This window comes from Carcharodon carcharias, chromosome 19 (assembly GCF_017639515.1).
Source record: "Carcharodon carcharias isolate sCarCar2 chromosome 19, sCarCar2.pri, whole genome shotgun sequence".
Lineage (NCBI taxonomy): Eukaryota > Metazoa > Chordata > Chondrichthyes > Lamniformes > Lamnidae > Carcharodon > Carcharodon carcharias.
In genome coordinates, this window is record NC_054485.1 from 74,396,230 (window position 1) to 74,416,587 (window position 20,358).

The following is a 20,358-nucleotide window of genomic DNA, read 5'->3' on the forward strand; positions in this document are numbered from 1 at the left end:
CCTGAATCTGTCTATCATTCAGATCACCAACTAAAGCAGGGTCCAATCCTATCCCATACACATCCCTGAGAGCTGGCTCACTTTAGTAACACACATAAACTCACATCAGGGAATGCTCTGGATATGACAAGACAGATGTTTCTTTAAAATCTTTGTGTAAATGTGGCATGACAATCTATTGCAGAATGGAGATGACACTGCAGTCATCAGTAAACTGTACTTCATGTGTATCTCTGGTGGTCAGTTTAGTTTTGGCAGGGAGGTGACCGAGGTAAATGAGTTTTCCATCTAGATGGTACTTAATGCTGACACCAGAGGGCAGTTGATCTTGGATGAGGTGAAAAGCCGCTGTCAGGTAGATTGTAAAATAGGAGCACAGAAGACGATTCAGTCCATGCTCCACCATTTAATATGATCATGGCTGATCTTAGGCGTCAATGTTTTCCCCTAAAACTAAATGGTAAGTGAAGCCAGCTGCGCACTCCAGCTCATTCCCTACCTACTGCTCAATGACAGCACAGAATGGCACCATTTGGATTCGCCATCAAGATTACTGCCCTCGCAAGAATTCTTCAAAGTTCTCTGACTTCAGGAACCATTCCTTTAGATTGGAAAATTACACACATCTCTACACTATTTAAGAATTGTGAAAGGGGGAAACCATGGACTTATTGACCTTTTATCTAAACATCTGTTGTCAGGCAGTTATGAGAGTTTATTTTTTTGGGATAACTGTACAACCTGAAAATGTTCAGCTGATCAGAGAGCAGCATGGATTTTAAATCCACGTAAATGTGGTTTGCAAATCTGGGCAACAACACTGCAGTCATCTAAAAACTGCAGATCATGCATATCTATGGTGGTCAGTTTATTTTTGGCACAGAGGCGACCGAAGTAAAAGATATAAATAGGTTAAGAAGCAACAAAAAGATATAGATAGGTTAAGTGAGTGGGCAAATGGAGTATAATATGGGAAATGTGAAATTGCCTATTCGGGCAGGAAGAAGAAAAGACTGGCATATTATCTAAACGGTGAGAGATTGCAGAGCTGAGGTGCAGAGGGATCTGGGTGTCCTCGTGCACAAATCGCAAAAGGTTAGTATGCAGCTATAGCAAGTAATGAGGAAAGCCAATAGAATGTTACCATTTATTGCAAGGGGAATTAAATACAAAAGTAGGGAGGTTATGCTTCAGTTATACAGGGCACAAGTGTGACTACATCTGGAGTACTGTGTACTGGTCACCTTATTTAAGGAAGGATATAAATGCATTGGAAGCAGTTCAGAGAAAGGTTACCAGACTAATACCTGGAATGGGCAGGCAGTCTTATGAAGAAAGGTTCGAAAGGCTAGGCTTGCACCTGCTGGAGTTTAGAAGAGTAAGAGGCGACTTGATTGAAACGTATAAGAGCCTAAGGGGACTTGACAGGGTGGATGTTGACAGGATGTTTACTCTTGTGGGAGAATCTAGGGGTCACTCTAAAAATAAAAGGGGTCGTCCGTTTAAAACGGAGATAAGGTGAAATTTTTTCTCTCGTAGTCATGTGTCTTTGGAACTCTCTTCCTGAAAAGGCAGTGGAAACAGAGTCTTTGAATATTTTTAAGGCAGAGGTGGATAGATTTTTGGTAAGCAAGTGGGGGTGGTGGTGATAGGTTATCAGGAGTAGGCGGGATGCAGATTTGAGGTTACTATCAGATCAGCCATGATCTTACGAAATGGCAGAGCAGGCTTTCGAAATGGTAGAAAGCTAGAGACAATGACAGTAAAAAGAGAGTTGGGCAACTAGCAACAGAGATGATGGAAACATAAGGAATACGGTGGATTAGGCCTGGCCGGGGCTGTGAGCTGTGCATCACCTGAGTCAGGCGCCGCACATCGATGATGTAATAAAGACTTCCTGGTGTTGTCTCAACATTTTTCTTGGATTTCTCTGGCAAAGACCATGTCAGAGATTCCTCTGGAAGATCTAAAGCTAAGTCAATGATCTAACTGATGTCTGTATCACTCAATTCATGTGGGGGACTGATACCTGCTGGACAGATAATCGACTTGAACATCCACCCAGCAACAAGACATCACAAGGCCCAAAAAACAAGAGGAAGAAGTTCAATGTCTCAGCCCTAAAACAGCCCTAAAACAAAGAAAGGAATTCCAGGTGCAGTTCACAACCGATTTTCACACATCCAACATAATTCCAGAACAGCGGGATCAAAATAAAGTCAGCTGTACTAAACTCCTACGTCCAGAGCATTAGGTTCGAGTATCATCATCATCAGGGTTTGACAAACGTGACCCTCAAATATGTGGCCTCCTGGAACAAACGCATTAACCCTTCATTGCCTAACAGAACAACCCAAGACTGTAAGTCAAGTAGGCAGCATTTCAACAGCTCAAGATTGAGATCCAAAGACAAATCCGGAAGATAAAGGTCATGTAGTGAGAAGAGAAAGCCCATGCGATCCAACAATACCCTGATCATCGTGACATGTGAATCTTTTGTTGAGCTCACCAGGGTCATCTATAGATCGAGGTCAAATGGACAAAAGCCCCTTTGTTCACAGGATGGTGTTTCTCTTCTTAAGGATGACAATGCCATCTGTTAACGCTGGAAAGAACATTTTGAACAACTCCTCAACCATGAATCCACAGTGGCAGCTGATATCCTCCAGTCTATCCCCAGTGCCTGTGGTAGAGTCCATGGGTGAGTAACCATCGATGGGAGAGCTGCAACAATCAAACAGATGAAAAACAACAAAGCTTGTGGCCCTGATGGTATTCCAGCTGAGGTCTTCAAAGCTGGTGGACTTCTGCTCACATCAAGATTCCATGAACTCATCCAATGCACTTGGGAGGCAAATGAACTCCACCCAACTATAGGAATGTGACAATTGTAACTATCTTCAAGAAGGGAGATAAATCACACTGTGCAAACTATTGAGATATTTCCCTCCTGTCCAGAGCAGGGAAAATCCTGACACACATTCTCCTGAATCAGCTACTTGCTGTGGCTGAGGACACAATGGCATCTGTGTATAAAAAGGAGCTTCTATGCTTATTGATGTCTTCTTTTGGTGATGTTTGGCGATCAGGTTAAAGGTTAAATTGGCCTTCTTGAAACATATGGATTGATAGTGGGAGGGACAGACACTGCTTTGAAATGACAGCTCCCCTGTATGAGCACTGGAGGGTAACACAGACAACTGTCAGTGTAACAGAAGTAGGTGACCCGGCTCCAAGTCTGTGTGGAGATGTCGGTGTATGGTGAGAGGGGGAGGAGTAGGTGAAACAATCCTGTCACACGTCACACTGGAAGGATTGTCTCCCTTGTGCATTTGCTGAAGTTCCAGGGCATTCAACAACTATATGAAGACTTTATTACAGAACTCACACCGATAGGGTTTCTTCCCTGTGTGAGTGTTGATGGACCAGGAGATACACAGGCTGTGTGAAAGCCTTGTTACACACCTCACACTGGAATGGTTTTGCTTCAGTGTGGATCGGCTGGTGCTTCAGGAGATCAGAGGAGAGCATGAAAGCCTTGTCACAAATATCACACGTGAGAAATTTTTCCCATGTGAATCATCTGACGTCCCAGGAATGTTGAAGAAATCAGAAAAGCTTTATTGCAAGCCTCACACTTGAAGGGTTACTCCATTGTGTGGATTTGCTGATGGTGCAGGAGGTTCCATGACTTCAGGAATGATTTGTTGCACACTTCACACGTGAATGGCTTCTCTCCTGTGTGAATGCGTTGGTGTGCGCGGAGGGCTGATGACCGAGGGAATGATTTGTCGCACTCCTTGCATGTGTACGGTTTCTCCCCACTGTGACTGCGCCAGTGATACATGAGTCCTGATGATCGTGCAAAACCCTCGTTACACACCTCACACGAATACGGCTTCTCTCCAGTGTGGATACGTTGGTGTTCCACAAGCTGTGATGACTGGATGAAGGCTTGGTCACAAACCTCACACTTGAACGGTTTCTCCCCTGTGTGAATCCTCTGGTGTCTCAGAAGATGAGAGGAGTGGGTGAAAGCCTTGTCACAAACATCACAAGTGAATGGTTTCTCCCCTGTGTGCATGCGCTGGTGTACACGGAGGTTCGAAGACCGGGAGAATGATTTTTCACACACCTCGCATGTGAAAGGCTTCTCCCCAGTGTGAATCTGTTGGTGTCTGCGGAGGGTCGATGAGCGCATGAATGATTGGTCACACACCCCACACGTGAATGGTTTCTCACCTGTGTGAATCTGTTGGTGTCTGCGAAGGGTCGACGAGTCAGAGAATGATTTGCTGCACACCTCACATGTGAATGGCTTTTCCCCTGTGTGAATGTGCCAGTGCTTCAGCAGGGCCGGTGATTTTGCAAAGCCCTTGTTACACACCTCACACTTGAATGGTTTTTCCCCAGTGTGGATGCATTGGTGTCTCACAAGAGTCGATGACTGTGTGAGAGGTCCGTCACACAACTCACACTTGAATGGTTTCTCTTCCATGTAACTGCCTTTGTGTTAACAATTATCTAACATATGCACCTTAAGCATTAGGAGATTTTATGAGTCTGTGGAGTCCGTCTCTCACAATTCACAGTTGAACAGCCTCTTGCCTGTAGGAATGAACCAGTGGTTCATGAGGTTCATTGAATGATTGAAGCACTCACCACACTTTGAGCCAAATCACATTTCTTCATAGCCTCAACCTGACCAATTGCCAACAGCCGAAATTTCGAAAATTTGGTTCTAATGGAAGGCTCCACATCACTGACCAGTTTCAGATCTGATGATATGTCAAAGCTCCCCTGACCCGACCGATTTCCAGATGATTGTTTCACTACCCAACCTTCTCTATATTGAGCAATGCTGTGAAGGGACTGGACGTCTTCCCACAGTTGTGCAGTTGTTCCTTGGATGATGGTCAGGATCTATCTGTGGTGTCTATCCTCTCTGTATTCTCTGGTGTAGTATGGTGCAATCCTTCTGTAAAACAGGAAAAGGAAACATTATTTCTTCACATTCTCTTTCCTTTGTTGTTGAAGGGACTGACTCCTCAGTTAAAGACTGTTCCACAGTGAGAACCAGTCTGCTATTCCCCTGAAAGTCCTTTAATGTTCCTTACTTGACTATTACACACTCCCTGGGCAGAATTTTACAGCCCTTTTTTGCGGGGGCGGAGCCATAAAATATGGCGAGCTGTTCAGAAGTCCACTGACTTCAGCAGGACCGTAAAATCCCGCCAGCATAAAATTCCACCCTCTCTTTCCTGCAGGGACACTGGATAGTGACCAGAAACAGGCAACGTGGCTACTTTCTTTCCTCTGCCTCCCGTCTTCCCGGGCATGGAAAAGACAGTCAGGCGGTGTGTAAAATCAGTTCACTATGAGCTCGAGTCGTGCTAGCGAAGACCAATTTTACCGTTAAAGTGTGTGTTTCAAATATAAAAAAAAACACTTAGGAGAAATGTAAATTCAAAAAAGGATTTGAAATTTCTCCCTTTGTTTTCCAGAACTATTTAAAGAAAACACACTGGGCAGGAAGTGCTAGAAGCTAAGGAAAATATTGCTTCAGTGTAGCTGATTGAAGGGTCCTGGTTTATCCTGGGAAATTAGATACACTGCACTCGCTCAGACTGCACAAGCCAAATTCAGCTATCAGCCACAGCACTGGGTAAAACTATCAAATCCAAGACCAGGCTTTTGGGAAAGGCCGAGGCTTTCGGGTAAAATCTCTAAAGAAGACATCAAAAGACATTTCATCAACTGTCTTCGGGTAAAACAGCCCAATTGCTCTGGTGCTGGATTAACAATCTAGAGATCTGAGAGTTCAAATCCAACCATGGAAAGTTACATACATAGAATTACAGTGCAGAAACAGGCCATTCGGCCCAACTGGTCCATGATGGTGTTAATGCTTACACGAGCCTCTCACCCCTCTTCATCTCACCCTATCAGCATATCCTTCTGTTCCTTTCTCCCTCATGTGCTTATCTAGTTTCCCCTTAAAGACATCCAATAAAACTGATCAAGTAGCAGTGATACTCACTGAACCGTATCAATCTGGAAACATCTCAGACTCCTGTCACCATCCCTGGGTCTGTCCCATCCCACTGGTAGGTGGGGAGGTCCTCAATATTGACTCCATGGAGTCTCATGGCTTCAGATCGAACAAATTCAAGGAAAACTACTACTCCAGCTGATGAATGTGTACTTCACCAGGTTAATCATCACTAGGGAAGTAGACAAAGGATTGATCCCAAAACTGGGTGTCCACGAGGTGCAATGAGCCATCAGCCACAGCAGGATTGTATTCCACCACATTCTCCCAGCCCAGATAGATAGATAGATGTTCCAGGAGCAGCAGTGGCTACATTTTAGAGTCCAGATTTGAACCTAGTGAATATCCCACAGAGGGCTTCATGGAGGCTAAACACCACAGTAGAAAGTAGTAATCAGAGTTAAACAGCCCCACAACCAACTGATTAGAACAAAGTTCTGTGGTCCAAACACATCTTGTCGAGAATTCTGGGCAACCAGTCCAGTAACAGAGGGCTGCTCCAAGAACACTTCTGTTCTCAACCATGTTGCACCTCAGCACAAGAGTCCAAGACCCAATGTTAAAGTATCTTTGCCAAAAATGGTGAGCCAAGGATCAAACCTGGCCTCCTCCTGAGTTGCTGGGCGAACTCCCCTCCAGGCCACTCAAATCCTCTCCACTGTCAAGAAGTCTCAAGTCAGGAGTGTGATGGAATACTCACCATTCACATGGATGGGAACATCTACAACACTGAAGAGTCTGGACAGGATCAGTAACACAGCCGGTCCCCTAATCAGAGCCACTACCATTAGATTCAATACACACTCCCTCCACCACCAGGACACTATCCAGAGACTAAACATCACAAGAATCTTTCTTCACACTGGATATTCGAACCTGAACATTAGTGTGGATATTATGTGATGTAATTATTATAAATTTCTGTTCCTTCACTCACCATCCCTCAGGTTTCAGTCCCTCCAGGAAGTGAAGCAGTTGTGGAAAAGGAAGAAAATAGGCAGATGGGTTGGATCTCTGGTTGACGTCTGTCACAGCCAATCAGGGACAGAAATGCATGGAAAGGCCACTAACAATAAACATGTCAATCATTACCCTGAATATATCACAAAAAAGGAGGCAGGGCTATTTTTGTTTCACTGCTACTTCAGATTCTATGCAGCTGCTGTGGGGACAGCCTCTCAACTGGTCAGAATGATATGATCGTTGGGCATGTTATCCGGCGCAATAAGGAGCGGCACTGTGGAATTGGGGAGGGGGGTGAGAGAGAGAGAAAGACACACAAACAAAAACAGAAATACCTGGAAAAACTCAGCAGGTCTGGCAGCATCGGCGGAGAAGAGCATTAAGTTGACGTTTCGAGTCCTCATGATCCTTAAACAGAATTAAGTAGAAATAGGAAAGGGGTGAAATATAATCTGGTTTAAAGAGGGGAGGGGAAGAAGTGGGGGGAGGGGGGGTTGTTGGGACAAGTAAGCAGTGATAGGACGAGATAACCAAAAGATGTCACAGACAAAAGAACAAAGAGGTGTTGAAGGTGGTGATATTATCTAAAAGAATGTGCTAATTAAGACTGGAGAGCAGGACAACCAAGGTAGCTCTGGTGGGGTGGGGTGAAATAAACCATGGGTAGGATACATTTAAAAATAATGGAAATAGATGAAAAAAGAAAAATCTATATAAATTATTGGAAAAATTAAAAGGGAGGGGGAAGAAACGGAAAGGGGGTGGGGATGGAGGAGGGAGTTCAAGATCTAAAGTTGTTGAACTCAATGTTCAGTCCAGAAGGCTGTAAGGTACCTAGTCGGAAGATGAGGTGTTGTTCCTCCAGTTTGCGTTGAGCTTCACTGGAACAATGCAGCAAGCCAAAGACAGACATGTGGGCAAGAGAGCAGGGTGGAGTGTTAAAATGGCAAGCGACAGGGAGGTCTGGGTCATGCGTGCGGACAGACCGAAGGTGTTCTACAAAGTGGTCACCCAGTCTGCGTTTGTTCTCTCCAATGTAGAGGAAACCGCATTGGGAGCAACGAATGCAGTAGACTAAGTTGGGGGAAATGCAAGTGAAATGCTCCTTCACATGAAAGGAGTGTTTTGGCCCTTGGACGGTGAAGAGAGAGAAAGTGAAGGGGCAGGTGTTGCATATTTTGCGTTTGCATGGGGAAGTGCCGTAGGGGGTGATGGAGGAGTGGACCAGGGTGTCACGGAGGGAACGATCCCTACGGAATGCTGCCGGGGGGAGTGGTGAAGGGAAGGTGTGTTTGGTGGTGGCATCATGCTGGAGTTGGTGGAAATGGCACAGGACGATCCTTTGAATGTGGAGGCTGGTGGGGTGATAGGTGAGGACAAGGGAGACTCTATCATGTTTCTGGGAGGGAGAAGGCATGAGGGCAGATGCGCGGGAGATGGGCTGGACACGGTTGAGGGCCCTGTTAACTACTGTGGGTGGAAAACCTCGGTTAAGGAAGAAGGAGGACATGTCAGAGGAACTGTTTTTGGATGTAGCATCATCGGAACAGATGCGACGGAGGCGAAGGAACTGAGAGAATGGGATGGAGTCCTTACAGGAAGCGGGATGTGAGGAGCTGTAGTCGAGGTAGCTGTGGGAGTCGGTAGGCTTGTAATGGATATTGGTGTACAGTCTATCACCAGAAATTGAGACAGAGAGGTCAAGGAAGGGAAGGGAAGTGTCAGAGACCAAGTGAAAATGATGGAGGGGTGGAGATTGGAAGCAAAATTAATAAATTTTTCCAGGTCCCGACGAGAGCATGAAGCAGCACCGAAGTAATCATCGATGTACCGGAAAAAGAGTTGAGGGAGGTAGGACTGGAACAAGGTATGTTCCACATACCCCATAAAGAGGCAGGCATAGCTGGGGCCCATGCGGGTACCCATAGCCACAGCTTTTATTTGGAGGAAGTGAGAGGAGTTAATGGAGAAATTGTTGAGTGTGAGAACAAGTTCAGCCAGACTGAGGAGAGTAGTGATGGATGGGCATTGTTCAAGCCTCTGTTCGAGGAAGAAGCTGAGAACCCTCAGACCATTCCGGTGGGGGATGGAGGTGTAGAGGGATTGGACGTCCATGGTGAAGAGAAGGTGGTTGGGGCCAGGGAACTGGAAATTGTTGATGTGACGTAAGGTGTCAGAGGAATCACGGATGTAGGTGGGAAGGGACTGGACAAGGGGAGAGAGAAGGGAGTCAAGATAGCGAGAAATTATTTCTGTGGGGCAGAAACAGGCTGACACAATCAGTCTGCCGGGACAATCCTCTTTGTGGATTTTGGGTAGAAGGTAGAAGCGGGCCGTCCGAGGTTGGGCGACTATCAGGTTGGAAGCTGTGGAAGGAAGATCTCCAGAGAAGATGAGGTCAGTGACAGTCCTGGAAACAATGGCTTGATGTTCAGGGTGGGGTCATGGTCCACGGAGAGGTAGGAGGAAGTGTCTGCGAGTTGATGCTCAGCCTCCGCGAGGTAGAGGTCAGTGCGCCAAACAACAACAGCACCACCCTTGTCAGCGGGTTTGATGACAATGTTAGGGTTGGACCTGAGAGAACGGAGTGCAGTAAGTTCAGAGAGAGACAGGTTAGAATGGGTGAGAGGAGCAGAGAAATTGAGACGACTAATGTCACGCCGACAGTTCTCAATGAAAAGATCAAGAGAAGGTAAGAATCCAGAGGGAGGGGTCCAGGTGGAGGGAGAATATTGGATGTGGGTAAAAGGATCAGTTGAACAGGGAGAGGACTCCTGCCCAAAGAAGTGAGCACAGAGATGAAGGCGGCGGAAGAAGAGTTCAGCATCATGCTGAGCCCGAAATTCATTGAAATGAGAGCGTAAGGGTATGAAACTAAGTCCTTTGCTGAGCACTGAACGTTCAGCGTCGGAGAGGGGAAGGTCAGGGGGTATAGTGAATACACGGCTGGGGCTGGGATTGGAAGATGGGGTGGGGACGGAGAGACAGGCAGGGGTGGAGGGTCCTAGATGGGTGTTGGTGTCGATGAGTTGTTGGAGCTTGCGTTCATTAGCACTTGAGAGAAAGGGAAAAAGTTTCTTGTTGAAGCGTTGGATGAGACAAAGAATAAAATGAAACTGGGGGCACGCGCAGCTTTGCAAAAGGGTGTGGTGGTGCTGCTGGAGGGAGAGGTTGAATGTGTTCATGTGGCGGCGCATGGCACTGAATGTGGATCTCAGAATGCGACAGGAACAGCAGTCCGAGAAACGTTTTATGTTCCGGAGATACCTGTAATCCTGGGTGGGTTCGAAACATGAGGGGTGGAATTTCAGTTGAAATCCACGTGGGGTAAGCTGGAGATGGAGACAGTCACTGAGAAAGGAACTATGGTAAATATAGTAAACACCTTGTCAAACACCAGGAGAGAAATGGAAAACAATGAAGGTGAACAAGGCAAAAGAGAGATTCGAAAATCCTGATGGAGAGTAGAATAAAACTTCTTCAACGTAGGCATTTCTTGAAGAGAAGTGGCAGTCAATTAAACACAGAGATAAAAACAAAAAACTGCAGATGCTGGAAATCCAAAACAAAAACAGAAATACCTGGAAAAACTCAGCAGGTCTGGCAGCATCGGTGGAGAAGAGCAAAGTTGATGTTTCGAGTCCTCACGACCCTACAACACAACTAAGTAGAAATAGGAAAGGGGTGCAAAAAAAGCTGGTTTGGGGCGGTGGCGGTTGTTGGGACAAGCAAGCAGTGATAGGAGGAGATAACCAAAAGATGTCACAGACAAAAGAACAAAGAAGTATTGAAGGTGATGATATTATCTAAAAGAATGTGCTAATTAAGATTGGAGAGCAGGACAAGCCAAGGTAGCTCGAGTGGGGGTGAGGTGAAATAAACCATGGGTGGAATACATTTAAAAATAATGGAAATAGGTGGGAAAAGAAAAATCTATATAAATTATTGGAAAAAACAAAAGGAAGGGGGAAGAAACAGAAAGGGGGTGGGGATGGAGGAGGGAGTTCAAGATCTAAAGTTGTTGAATTCAATATTCAGTCCGGAAGGCTGTAAAGTGCCCAGTCGGAAGATGAGATGTTGTTCCTCCAGTTTGCGTTGAGCTTCACTGGAACAATGCAGCAAGCCAAGGACAGACATGTGGGCACAAACAAACCCGGTCTGCGGTGCCTGATGGAAGTTGTGGTTCTAGCGCGCAGCAGCGGTTGCCGCCCAGCACTCAGGTGTTTGAATCTGTGAAAGCGCGAGGCCGAGCGGCTGCCATGTGGGCGAGGCTGGAATTGGAGGTGCGCACCTGTAAATCCCAGCCCTGGGTGGCGGGAACCAGGATCGTAGCCGTTTAATCCCCGCTACCCCCCATCCCTTCTCTTTCATTCCATTTCCCCTCCCCCCCATCCGCTCTCTATTTCTCATCCCTTCTCCTTCACCCACCCAACCCCGTCCTTCACCCCTCAATCCCTCCTTCACCTCCCATCTGTTCTCCTTCACCCCCATTGCCCTCTCCTTCACCCCATCCCTCCCTCCTCCACCCCACCATGCCCCCTCCTTCATTCCCCAGTGCTCCCTTCCTTCGCCCCCATTCCCCTTCCTTCACTCCATCCGTCCTCCTTCACCCTCTCCTTCAAAACCCCACTGCCCCCTCCTTCACCTCCCCCCCCCCAAACCCGGTTCAACCTCCCATCCCCCTCCATCCCTCCTTCTTCACTCCCATTCCCCATATTTCCAAGTCAGGATGGTGAGTGACTTGGAGAGAACTTCAAGTCAGTGGTTTTCCCATCTATCTGCTGCCTTGTCCTTCTAGATGGTAGTGGTCGTGCGTTTGGAAGGTACTGCCTAAGGAGCAACAGTGAATTCCTTGCAGTGCATCATGTAGATGTGCACAATGCTGCTACTGTGTGTTGGTGCTGGAGGGAGTGAATGTTTGTGGATGTGGTGACAATCAAGCAGGCTGCTTTGTCCTGGATGGTGTTGAGCTTCTTGAGTGTTGTGGGAGCTGCACTCATCCAGTCAAGTGGGGAGTATTCCATCACACTCCTGACCTGTGCCTTGTAGATGGTGGACAGGCTTTGGGGAGTCAGGAGGTGAGTGATCACAGAATTCATTTCCTCTGACCTACTTTTGTCGTCACAGTCTTTATATGGCTAGTCCGGTTCAGTTTCTGGTCAATGGTAAGCCCCAGGATGTTGATATTGGAGGATTCAGTGATGGTAATGCCATTGAACTTCAAGGCATTTCTGAATTTATGCTGGACGGACGGTCATTGGTGAAGCAGCTGAAGATGGTTGGGACTCGGACACTTCCGTGCACACCAATACATTCACACAGGGGAGAAACCAGTCAAGCACAAGGTGCGTGATAAAACCTTCAAGGTTATCAAGCTTCCTGGCCTATCAGACAAACCACACAGGAGTAACCCTTTAAGTGTGAGGTTTGTGATTGACATCTTGGAACCTCCTTAAACACCAGATGATTCATACAGGGAACAAACCATTCAAGTATGAGTTGTGCAACAAAGCATTCACACAGTCATCGACATTCAAGGAAAATGGACACGTTCACATCGGGGAGAAGCCATTCATGTGAGGTGCGTGATAAATCATCCTCGCACCCATTATTTCTGTGTAGCGTCTGCAGTAACCTCAGCTCAAATCCGAGTCAGGGCAGGAATTATTTTAAACATTTCCTCTCTGTCTCACTTTTGGAAAGAAATTGGCGAGGAATCAATTTTTTTTACATGAAGAAATATTTTTCAATGAAAAAACCCTATTTATTCCTTCCAAACCCAGTTTCTGTTCTTGATGCTCCAGAATTCAAACCTGCCTCTTCCAGGTTTTTCTCCCTTCCACAATCACTACCCCTCCTTTATGTCCCTCTTTCCATTTCATTGTCACTTTACTGTCGCATTGCCTGATCTAAAACTCACTTTCAACACTTGCCCCGTGAAGTTTGTTCTGTCCAATTCACTCCAATGGAAATCTGACCTTTCAAACCAGTCACAACCACATGTGAGCATGAGTCAGACAAGTGCTGGGAAAGCAGGGCTGGATATGGGAAGGGCGGCGAGGCTGATTGCTCAGGACATTTTCTTGTGAATCTAGTAATTCAGTCAATGCTCACTGAAGAACTGGGATTTGCAGAGCAATTTAGGTGGATATAAACACCACATGTCAACCAATTGCACCACAAGAACCACTCGAGAGCACCCAGTTTTCATTTACATTCTACATTTGAGATTGTATCATTGCTGCAGGGACACCAGTTCAGTTTTTTTGGTTTGAGCGGGTTATATGATCATGTGCAGCAGTAGTTACTTTCATAGGTAAGCAAGCTGGTGAAGTAACCAACATTGAACCAGATTTCCTGGTGAAATATGTATTCAACATTTTACCCTTACACTATCAAAAAATGTGAACGGGTAAAAATTCATCATCTGAAAATCAGAAAAAAAACATTTTAAGCGGATGCCTTGCTTCCCATGTTAATACTGCAGTCAGTCTGAAACAAGAAATAGTAACTGCGTTATCAATGGCAATTACAATGATATTTTGACAGTTTAATTAGCTTTTCCTAATAAACATTGTAAAAGTGAATTCCCTGACACAGTCAGCACAGAGAACTGAGGGAGGAACAGACTAATACAAATATCAGTGGATTCTCACAATTCTCATAAACTGACCACAATTTGACATTACAACGAGTCCAGAGGAGAAACGCTGGGAATGAATAAATCGGGGGAGTAAACAGTAAGTAATCTATTTCTTTAACAAATACAGTCTTCAATCAGAGAGCCCGGTAGTTAAGGGAGGGTGAGGTGATTGTGAGCAGATTTTTTTTCTTTTTGTTCAGATTAGGGACAAGTTTTAATCTTATTTCAGGTAAATGTAGATCATTGTCTAATAACTGGAGCCATGCATGGCAGGACACCTCACACACTGGCAGCCACTTAGTGTCTGACAGTGACATACAGGATAGCACCACCTCTCACAGCTGATCAGCCATCAGTTCAGGTTTTCATTGTGAAACTATTTCTGCATCATTTTTTCACAGTCTCTCTTACCAAGTGGACTCTTAAATCCTGATGAATTTTCCCCAAAGGTTTGAATTCTGCTCAAAGTGAATCTTGAGCTCCTCCAAAACTCTGCTGACAATGTCCTAACTGACACCAAGGCCCATTCACCAATCACCTCCGTGCTCACTGATCTACATTAGCTCCTGGTCAAGCAAAACCTCAATTTTAAAATTCTCATCCTTGTTTGGGACTGTACAGTAAATGAAAGGAGTCATGTGAGCTGTGGAGTCTGACAGTAAACCTGGGGGGTTAATTGTTAAAGATCAGAAGAAGATTCAGTTTGTTTTATTTAGAGGAAGTGGCAAGGTATTCACACTTGGGGACAATGACATGCTTAGTTCAAAATTATATGTAATATGTGACTTGTACCTGATGCTGCACTGAAAGGATGCTGAGTTTATACAGGAGCTGCAACGCATATTGATGTCTTCGTTTGGTGATGTTTGGTGATCTGGTCAAAGGGTAAATTGGCCTTCTTGAAATGATTGGAATGATGCTGGGAGAGTTTTGAGACGGACACTGCTGAGACAGACAGTGCTTTGGAATGACAGGTGCCCTGTGTGAGCACTGGAGGGTAATCAGCACAGACAAATCTCAGTGTAATGGAAGCAGGTGACCCGGCTCCAAGTCCGTGTAGAGACGTTGGTGTATGGCGAGAGAGGACGAGTAGGTGAAATAATCCTAGCACATGTCACACTGGAAGGGTTTGTCACTCATATGGGTTCACTGATGTTCCAGGAGGTCTGACTACTGTGTAAAGGCTTTATTATAGAACTCACACTGATAAGGTTTCTCCTGTGTGACTGCGTTGATGGACCAGAAGATATGTTGACTGTGTGAAAATCTTATCACAAACATTGCACCTGAAGAGTTTCTCCCCTGTGTGAATCCTCTGCTGTCCCATGATGGTGAAGATACACAAAAGCGTTATCATAAACCTCACACTTGAATGGTTTCTCCTGTGTGGATTGTCCGATGACCAAGAGGTTTGATGACTATGTGAAGGCTTTGCCACATGCCTCACAGATGTATAGCTTCTCCCCTGTATGAATATGTTGGTGTGCGTGAAGGATTGATGACAGCGAGAATGATTTGTCACACACCTGACGTGAATGGTTTCTCGTCTGTGTGACTATGTTGGTATGAACGGAGGTTTGAAAAACGTGAGAATGATTTGTTGCTGACCTGATAAGTGAATAGTTTCTCCCTAGTGTGCCTTCGTTTGTGTAGATGAAAGTAAGATAAGCGTGGGAATGATTTGTTGCTTATCTCACACATGAATGGTTTCTTTTCCATAAAGCTGTCCCTGTGTTACTGATGGTACAATAGATACACCGTGTGTTTTAGGAGGTCTTACGAGTTTGTGCAGCCCTCCTTAGACAATTGACACTTGACGTCTCATGAGGCTTGATGAATGATCTGTCAAAGCTCCCCTGACCCGACTGATTTCCAGATGATGGTTTCATTGCCCAACCTTCTCTGTGTTGAGCAATTCTGCAAAGGGACTGGATGTCTTTCTGCAGTTGTCCCTTGGGTGCTGGTCAGGATCTATCTGTGGTGTCTATCCTCTCTGTATTCTCTGGCGTAGTACAGTGCAATCCGAAAACAGGAAACATGATTTCCTCCAACTCCCTCTCCTCCTTTGCTGAAGGGGCTGACTCCTCAGTTAGAGACTGTTCCACAGTGATTGCCAGTCTGCTATTCCCCTGGTGGATTAAATGCAAGTCCTTTTTCCTCACTTGACTGTCCTCTGTTTCCAGCAGGGACACTGGATAGTGTCCAAGAGCAAACAACGTGGCTTTCTTTCCTCTGCCCAATGCCCCACCTGACCATGCACCATGAGGACAATGAAAAACAAAGTCGGGCGGAGTGTAAAATGGGCTATCAATTAACTATGAACTTGAGTCGTGCTGGCAAAGACCAGTTTTCCCCTTAGAATATGCGTTTAATATTAAAAACACTCAGGAGTTATGTTAATTCAATAGAGAGTTTGAAATTTCTCCCCTTGTTTTCCAAAATTATTCAAAGACAACAGAGTAGACAGGAAGTGCTGGAAGCTCAGGAAAATATTGCTTCAGTGTAGCTGATTGGAGGGTTCTGGTTTATCCTGGGAAATTAGATACACTGCACTCCCTGAGACTGCACATCCCAAATTCAGCTATCGGCTACAGCATTGGGCAAATCCAATCCCAGGCTTTTGGGAATGGCTCAGGCCTGCAGGTAAATTCTTTAAAGAAACTTCCGAGGAGACAGCTCTCCCTCAGTACTCCTGCTCCCACTGACCAACATCCCCTCTGGGAACTATATAAATTACAATCTAGAGCATAAGAAGCTGCTTCCAATACACACACACCGAACTCAACAATAGGAAATCAGTAAGAATCCTCAGACACTCTGCACCTCCCAGATAATTACACCTCACCTTCTCATATTCAGTAATGACCCATCAACAAAACTCAGCCTGTAAATCAGAAGGGAAAAGCTTCCAATAAACACACTCAATATCCAACACACAGCTCCAGTCAAACAGTTCAGCACAAAGCACCTAGTAAACAGGTCTCTCAGCTGGATCTTCTCACACAGCATAAGGGACATTTCCACACCTGATTCCCCACAGGATAGTCAGACTGCCTGAACATTAGTGTGGATATTATGTGATGTAATTATTATAAATTCTGTTCCTTCACTCACCATCTCCTCACTTGGTTTTCAGTCCCTACAGGAAGTGAACCAGCTGTGGAAGAGGAAGAGGAGAGAATGGGCAGAGTGGGTGGGCTCTCTGATTGACGTCTCTCACAGCCAATCCAAATATTTCTGGAGTAACATGAGTTTCCTGAAGTTTGGGAAACTGACCAGTGAAATGGAGTTGACTTTGAGCAGCAGATCAGGTGGGGATTTAAACTTGTCATTGTCCCATCTGAATAAAACCTCACTTATTGCAGCTATTGTCTCAGTTCCCCTGGTAAATGTTTGACAGAGATTTCTCGTGTGGGAAATGCGTTCTTCATCCTCGGAGGCTTTCAAACTGACAACAGCAGTGTGGGATGTGTAGTCTCAGATGTGTTTGATAGGAGATCAGTAGAGGAAGACCCACAGCATCCAAGGTAGCAATGACATGCAGTCATGGCATCAGCACATGCATGGGAAAGAGGGATGCAGGAGAGAGGGGCACAGGAGAGAGGGAGGGAACAAGAGGGGTAATTGATACAGTGCTCAGAGAGGAACTCTGACTCAGGAGGTGACTCCATGATTTGGACACTGAGGTGAGGCTCATTGTGTGAGTCTGTGCCCCATGAGTTACTATCTAACAGCCCTGACATGTCTAGGGGTCACCTCCTGTGGAGGTTCCGCTCTCCTCAGTTGCAATTTCTTAGTCACAACATTCAGCTTGTCTGGTTCCTCTCCCAGGATCTCCCTCCATTTGCCCCTCCCGGGATGTCCCAGCCCAGGGTATTGGTGCCTGAAAGCCCAAAAACTGAGCATAATATGAAGTGCCCGCCTTAAACAAGCGCAATCGATGGAATGTTGTCACTCTCATTATCTTCATCTGGGAAAATAGTCATTTCTGTAGTTGGTACCAGCTCCCTGATGTTTAATAAACCAGCGTTAAAGATCGTGAACGCTCACTTTATGCTTGACGTAACTTACATTTAAAGTTCTTGATACAATCAATTTCAGCCAGATTACACTGATAAAATCAACACAAACTAGCAAAAAATCTCAGCCATAACCTGTGTGCTTGTGGCTGTTGTACATTTGCAAAAGAGTTTTACTAAAGCAAACATTTAAAAACTGAGAGACCAATTGAAGCAGTTTTATTTAAGGTTGGTACATTGTGATCTGATTGGCTTCATGATCAGTGCAGTGTGTAAACATCTACAGGATAATTTCTTCACTCATTTTACAACATGTTTTGTTTCAATAAACGTTGGGTGTGGTTTGTACAGGGAGCCCAGAGCCTGAGGAATTATTCGTGTGGCCCTGACAACAACTTTAATCCATGTGTACGGAATAATCCATCTGGATTTGGACTTGAACCCACAACCTTGTTCTCTGAGTCAGAGGGTTGTGGATTCAAGTCCCACTCCAGAACTTGAGCACAAAAAAGTCATGGCTGACACTCTAGTGCAGGACTGAGGGGTGGAAGAGGTTACAGAGATAGGGAGGGGAGAGGCCATGGAGGGATTTGATAACAAGCTCAAAAACCTCACTAAATCTAACACTGACCACCAACTCCCACAGCTATCTCGACTACAGCTCCTCACACCCTGCTTCCTGTAAGGACTCCATCCCATTCTCTCAATTCCTTCGCCTCCGTCGCATCCGTTCCGATGATGCTACATTCAAAAACAGTTCCTCTGACATGTCCTCCTTCTTCCTTAACCGAGGTTTTCCACCCACGGTCGTTGACAGGGCCCTCAACCGTGTCCGGCCCATCTCCCGCGCATCCGCCCTCACGCCTTCTCCTCCCTCCCAGAAACATGATAGGGTCCCCCTTGTCCTCACTTATCACCCCACCAGCCTCCGCATTCAAAGGATCATCCTCCGCCATGTCCGCCAACTCCAGCACGATGCCACCACCAAACACATCTTCCCTTCACCCCCCTTATCGGCATTCCGTAGGGATCGCTCCCTCCGGGACACCCTGGTCCACTCCTCCATCACCCCCTACTCCTCAACCCCCTCCTATGGCACCACCCCATGCCCACGCAAAAAATGCAACACCTGCCCCTTCACTTCCTTTCTCCTCACCGTCCAAGGACCCAAACACTCCTTTCAAGTGAAGCATTTCCCCCAACTTAGTCTACTGCATCCGTTGTTCCCAATGTGGTCTCCTCTACATTGGAGAGACCAAACGTAAACTGGGCGACCACTTTGCAGAACACCTGCGGTCTGTCCGCAAGAATGACCCAAACCTCCCTGTCGCTTGCCATTTCAACACTCCACCCTGCTCTCTTGCCCACATGTCTGTCCTTGGCTTGCTGCATTGTTCCAGTGAAGCCCAACGCAAACTGGAGGAACAACACCTCATCTTCCGACTAGGGACTTTACAGCCTTCTGGACTGAATATTGAATTCAACAACTTTAAGTCGTAAGCTCCCTCCCCCATCCCCACCCCCTTTCTGTTTCCCCCTTCCCTTTTTTTTTCCAATAAATTATAAAGATTTTCCTTTTCCCACCTATTTCCATTATATATATAAAAAAAACCCACTAGAGCTATACCTTGAGTGCCCTACCATCCATTCTTAATTAGCACATTCGTTTAGATAATATCACCAACTTTAATTTTAACACCTATGTGTTCTATTGTCCTATTGTCGTTGACATCTTTTGATGATCTGCTTCTATCACTGCTTGTTTGTCCCTACAACCACACACCCCCACCCCCCCCTCCACCTCTTTGTCTCTCTATCTCTCCGCCCCCCCACACACACACCTTAAACCAGCTTATATTTCAACTCTTTCTTGGACTCGAATGCAAGTTCTGTCGAAGGGTCATGAGGACTCGAAACGTCAACTCTTTTCTTCTCCGCCGATGCTGCCAGACCTGCTGAGTTTTTCCAGGTAATTCTGTTTTTGTTTTGGATTTCCAGCATCCGCAGTTTTTTTGTTTTTATCTAACACTGAGCTTTCCTGGGAAGAGTGGGTTATTCCTTGAGTTTTATTCCTGACAGACTGTTAGAACTGTGCCTAAACAATAGAACTTTCATGAGTGAATGAAAGCAGAATGGTTAATCAGCAGTACTGATTGAAGACAATCCCTTAAGATGTCCATTCCAGCTGACACCAGGGACTTTACCACCTTCCACAGCTTCAGGAACCCAGATATAAAGACAACACTGACACCTGCAGCTCTAACTAGTTATCACTTTAAAATCAAATCAAACTTTCAGGCTGCCAGTTTTTAGGGGGGAAGCATTTTATACACAGCCTTGGGAGTTAGCCCCTTATAAATAGAATAAAATACAATAGAAGTATTATCAGTTACTGTCAGCCGTGACTTAGTTAGCACTCTCGTCTCTGCGTCAGAGGGTTGTGGGTTCAAGTCTCACTCCAGACTTAAACTTGGAGACTGACACTCTAGTGCAGCAATTGTACTTGTGTAATACTGTCAGTCAAGAGGTGAAACGGAAGGAGGGACTTAAAACAATTACAAACACTGGGGAATGGATACTGAGAAAACTGTTAAAGCTGAAGACTGACAAGTCACCAGAACTTGACGGACTTCATCTTAGGGTCTTCAAAGAAGTGGCTATGGAGATAGTAGATGCATTGA

The 20,358-nt window shown here is 45.7% G+C and overlaps 1 protein-coding gene across 1 annotated transcript; it reads right to left on the reverse strand.

Moving 5' to 3' along the window:
• Window positions 1-1,346: 1,346 nt before the first annotated feature.
• Window positions 1,347-6,297, reverse strand: LOC121291790 (zinc finger protein 271-like). Its single transcript, XM_041213362.1, has 2 exons — window positions 6,041-6,297; window positions 1,347-4,978 (listed from the first exon to the last, which is right to left on the reverse strand). The coding sequence occupies exon 2, from the start codon at window positions 4,496-4,498 to the stop codon at window positions 3,647-3,649; it is 852 nt and encodes a 283-aa protein (XP_041069296.1). The 5' UTR covers window positions 4,499-4,978; window positions 6,041-6,297; the 3' UTR covers window positions 1,347-3,646.
• Between the last annotated feature and the right edge of the window lie 14,061 nt (window positions 6,298-20,358).

Coding starts and splice junctions, on each gene's coding strand:
- LOC121291790 (XM_041213362.1), bottom strand. CDS start 4,498: ATGGAAGAGAAACCATTCAAGTGTGAGTTGTGTGACGGACCTCTCACA.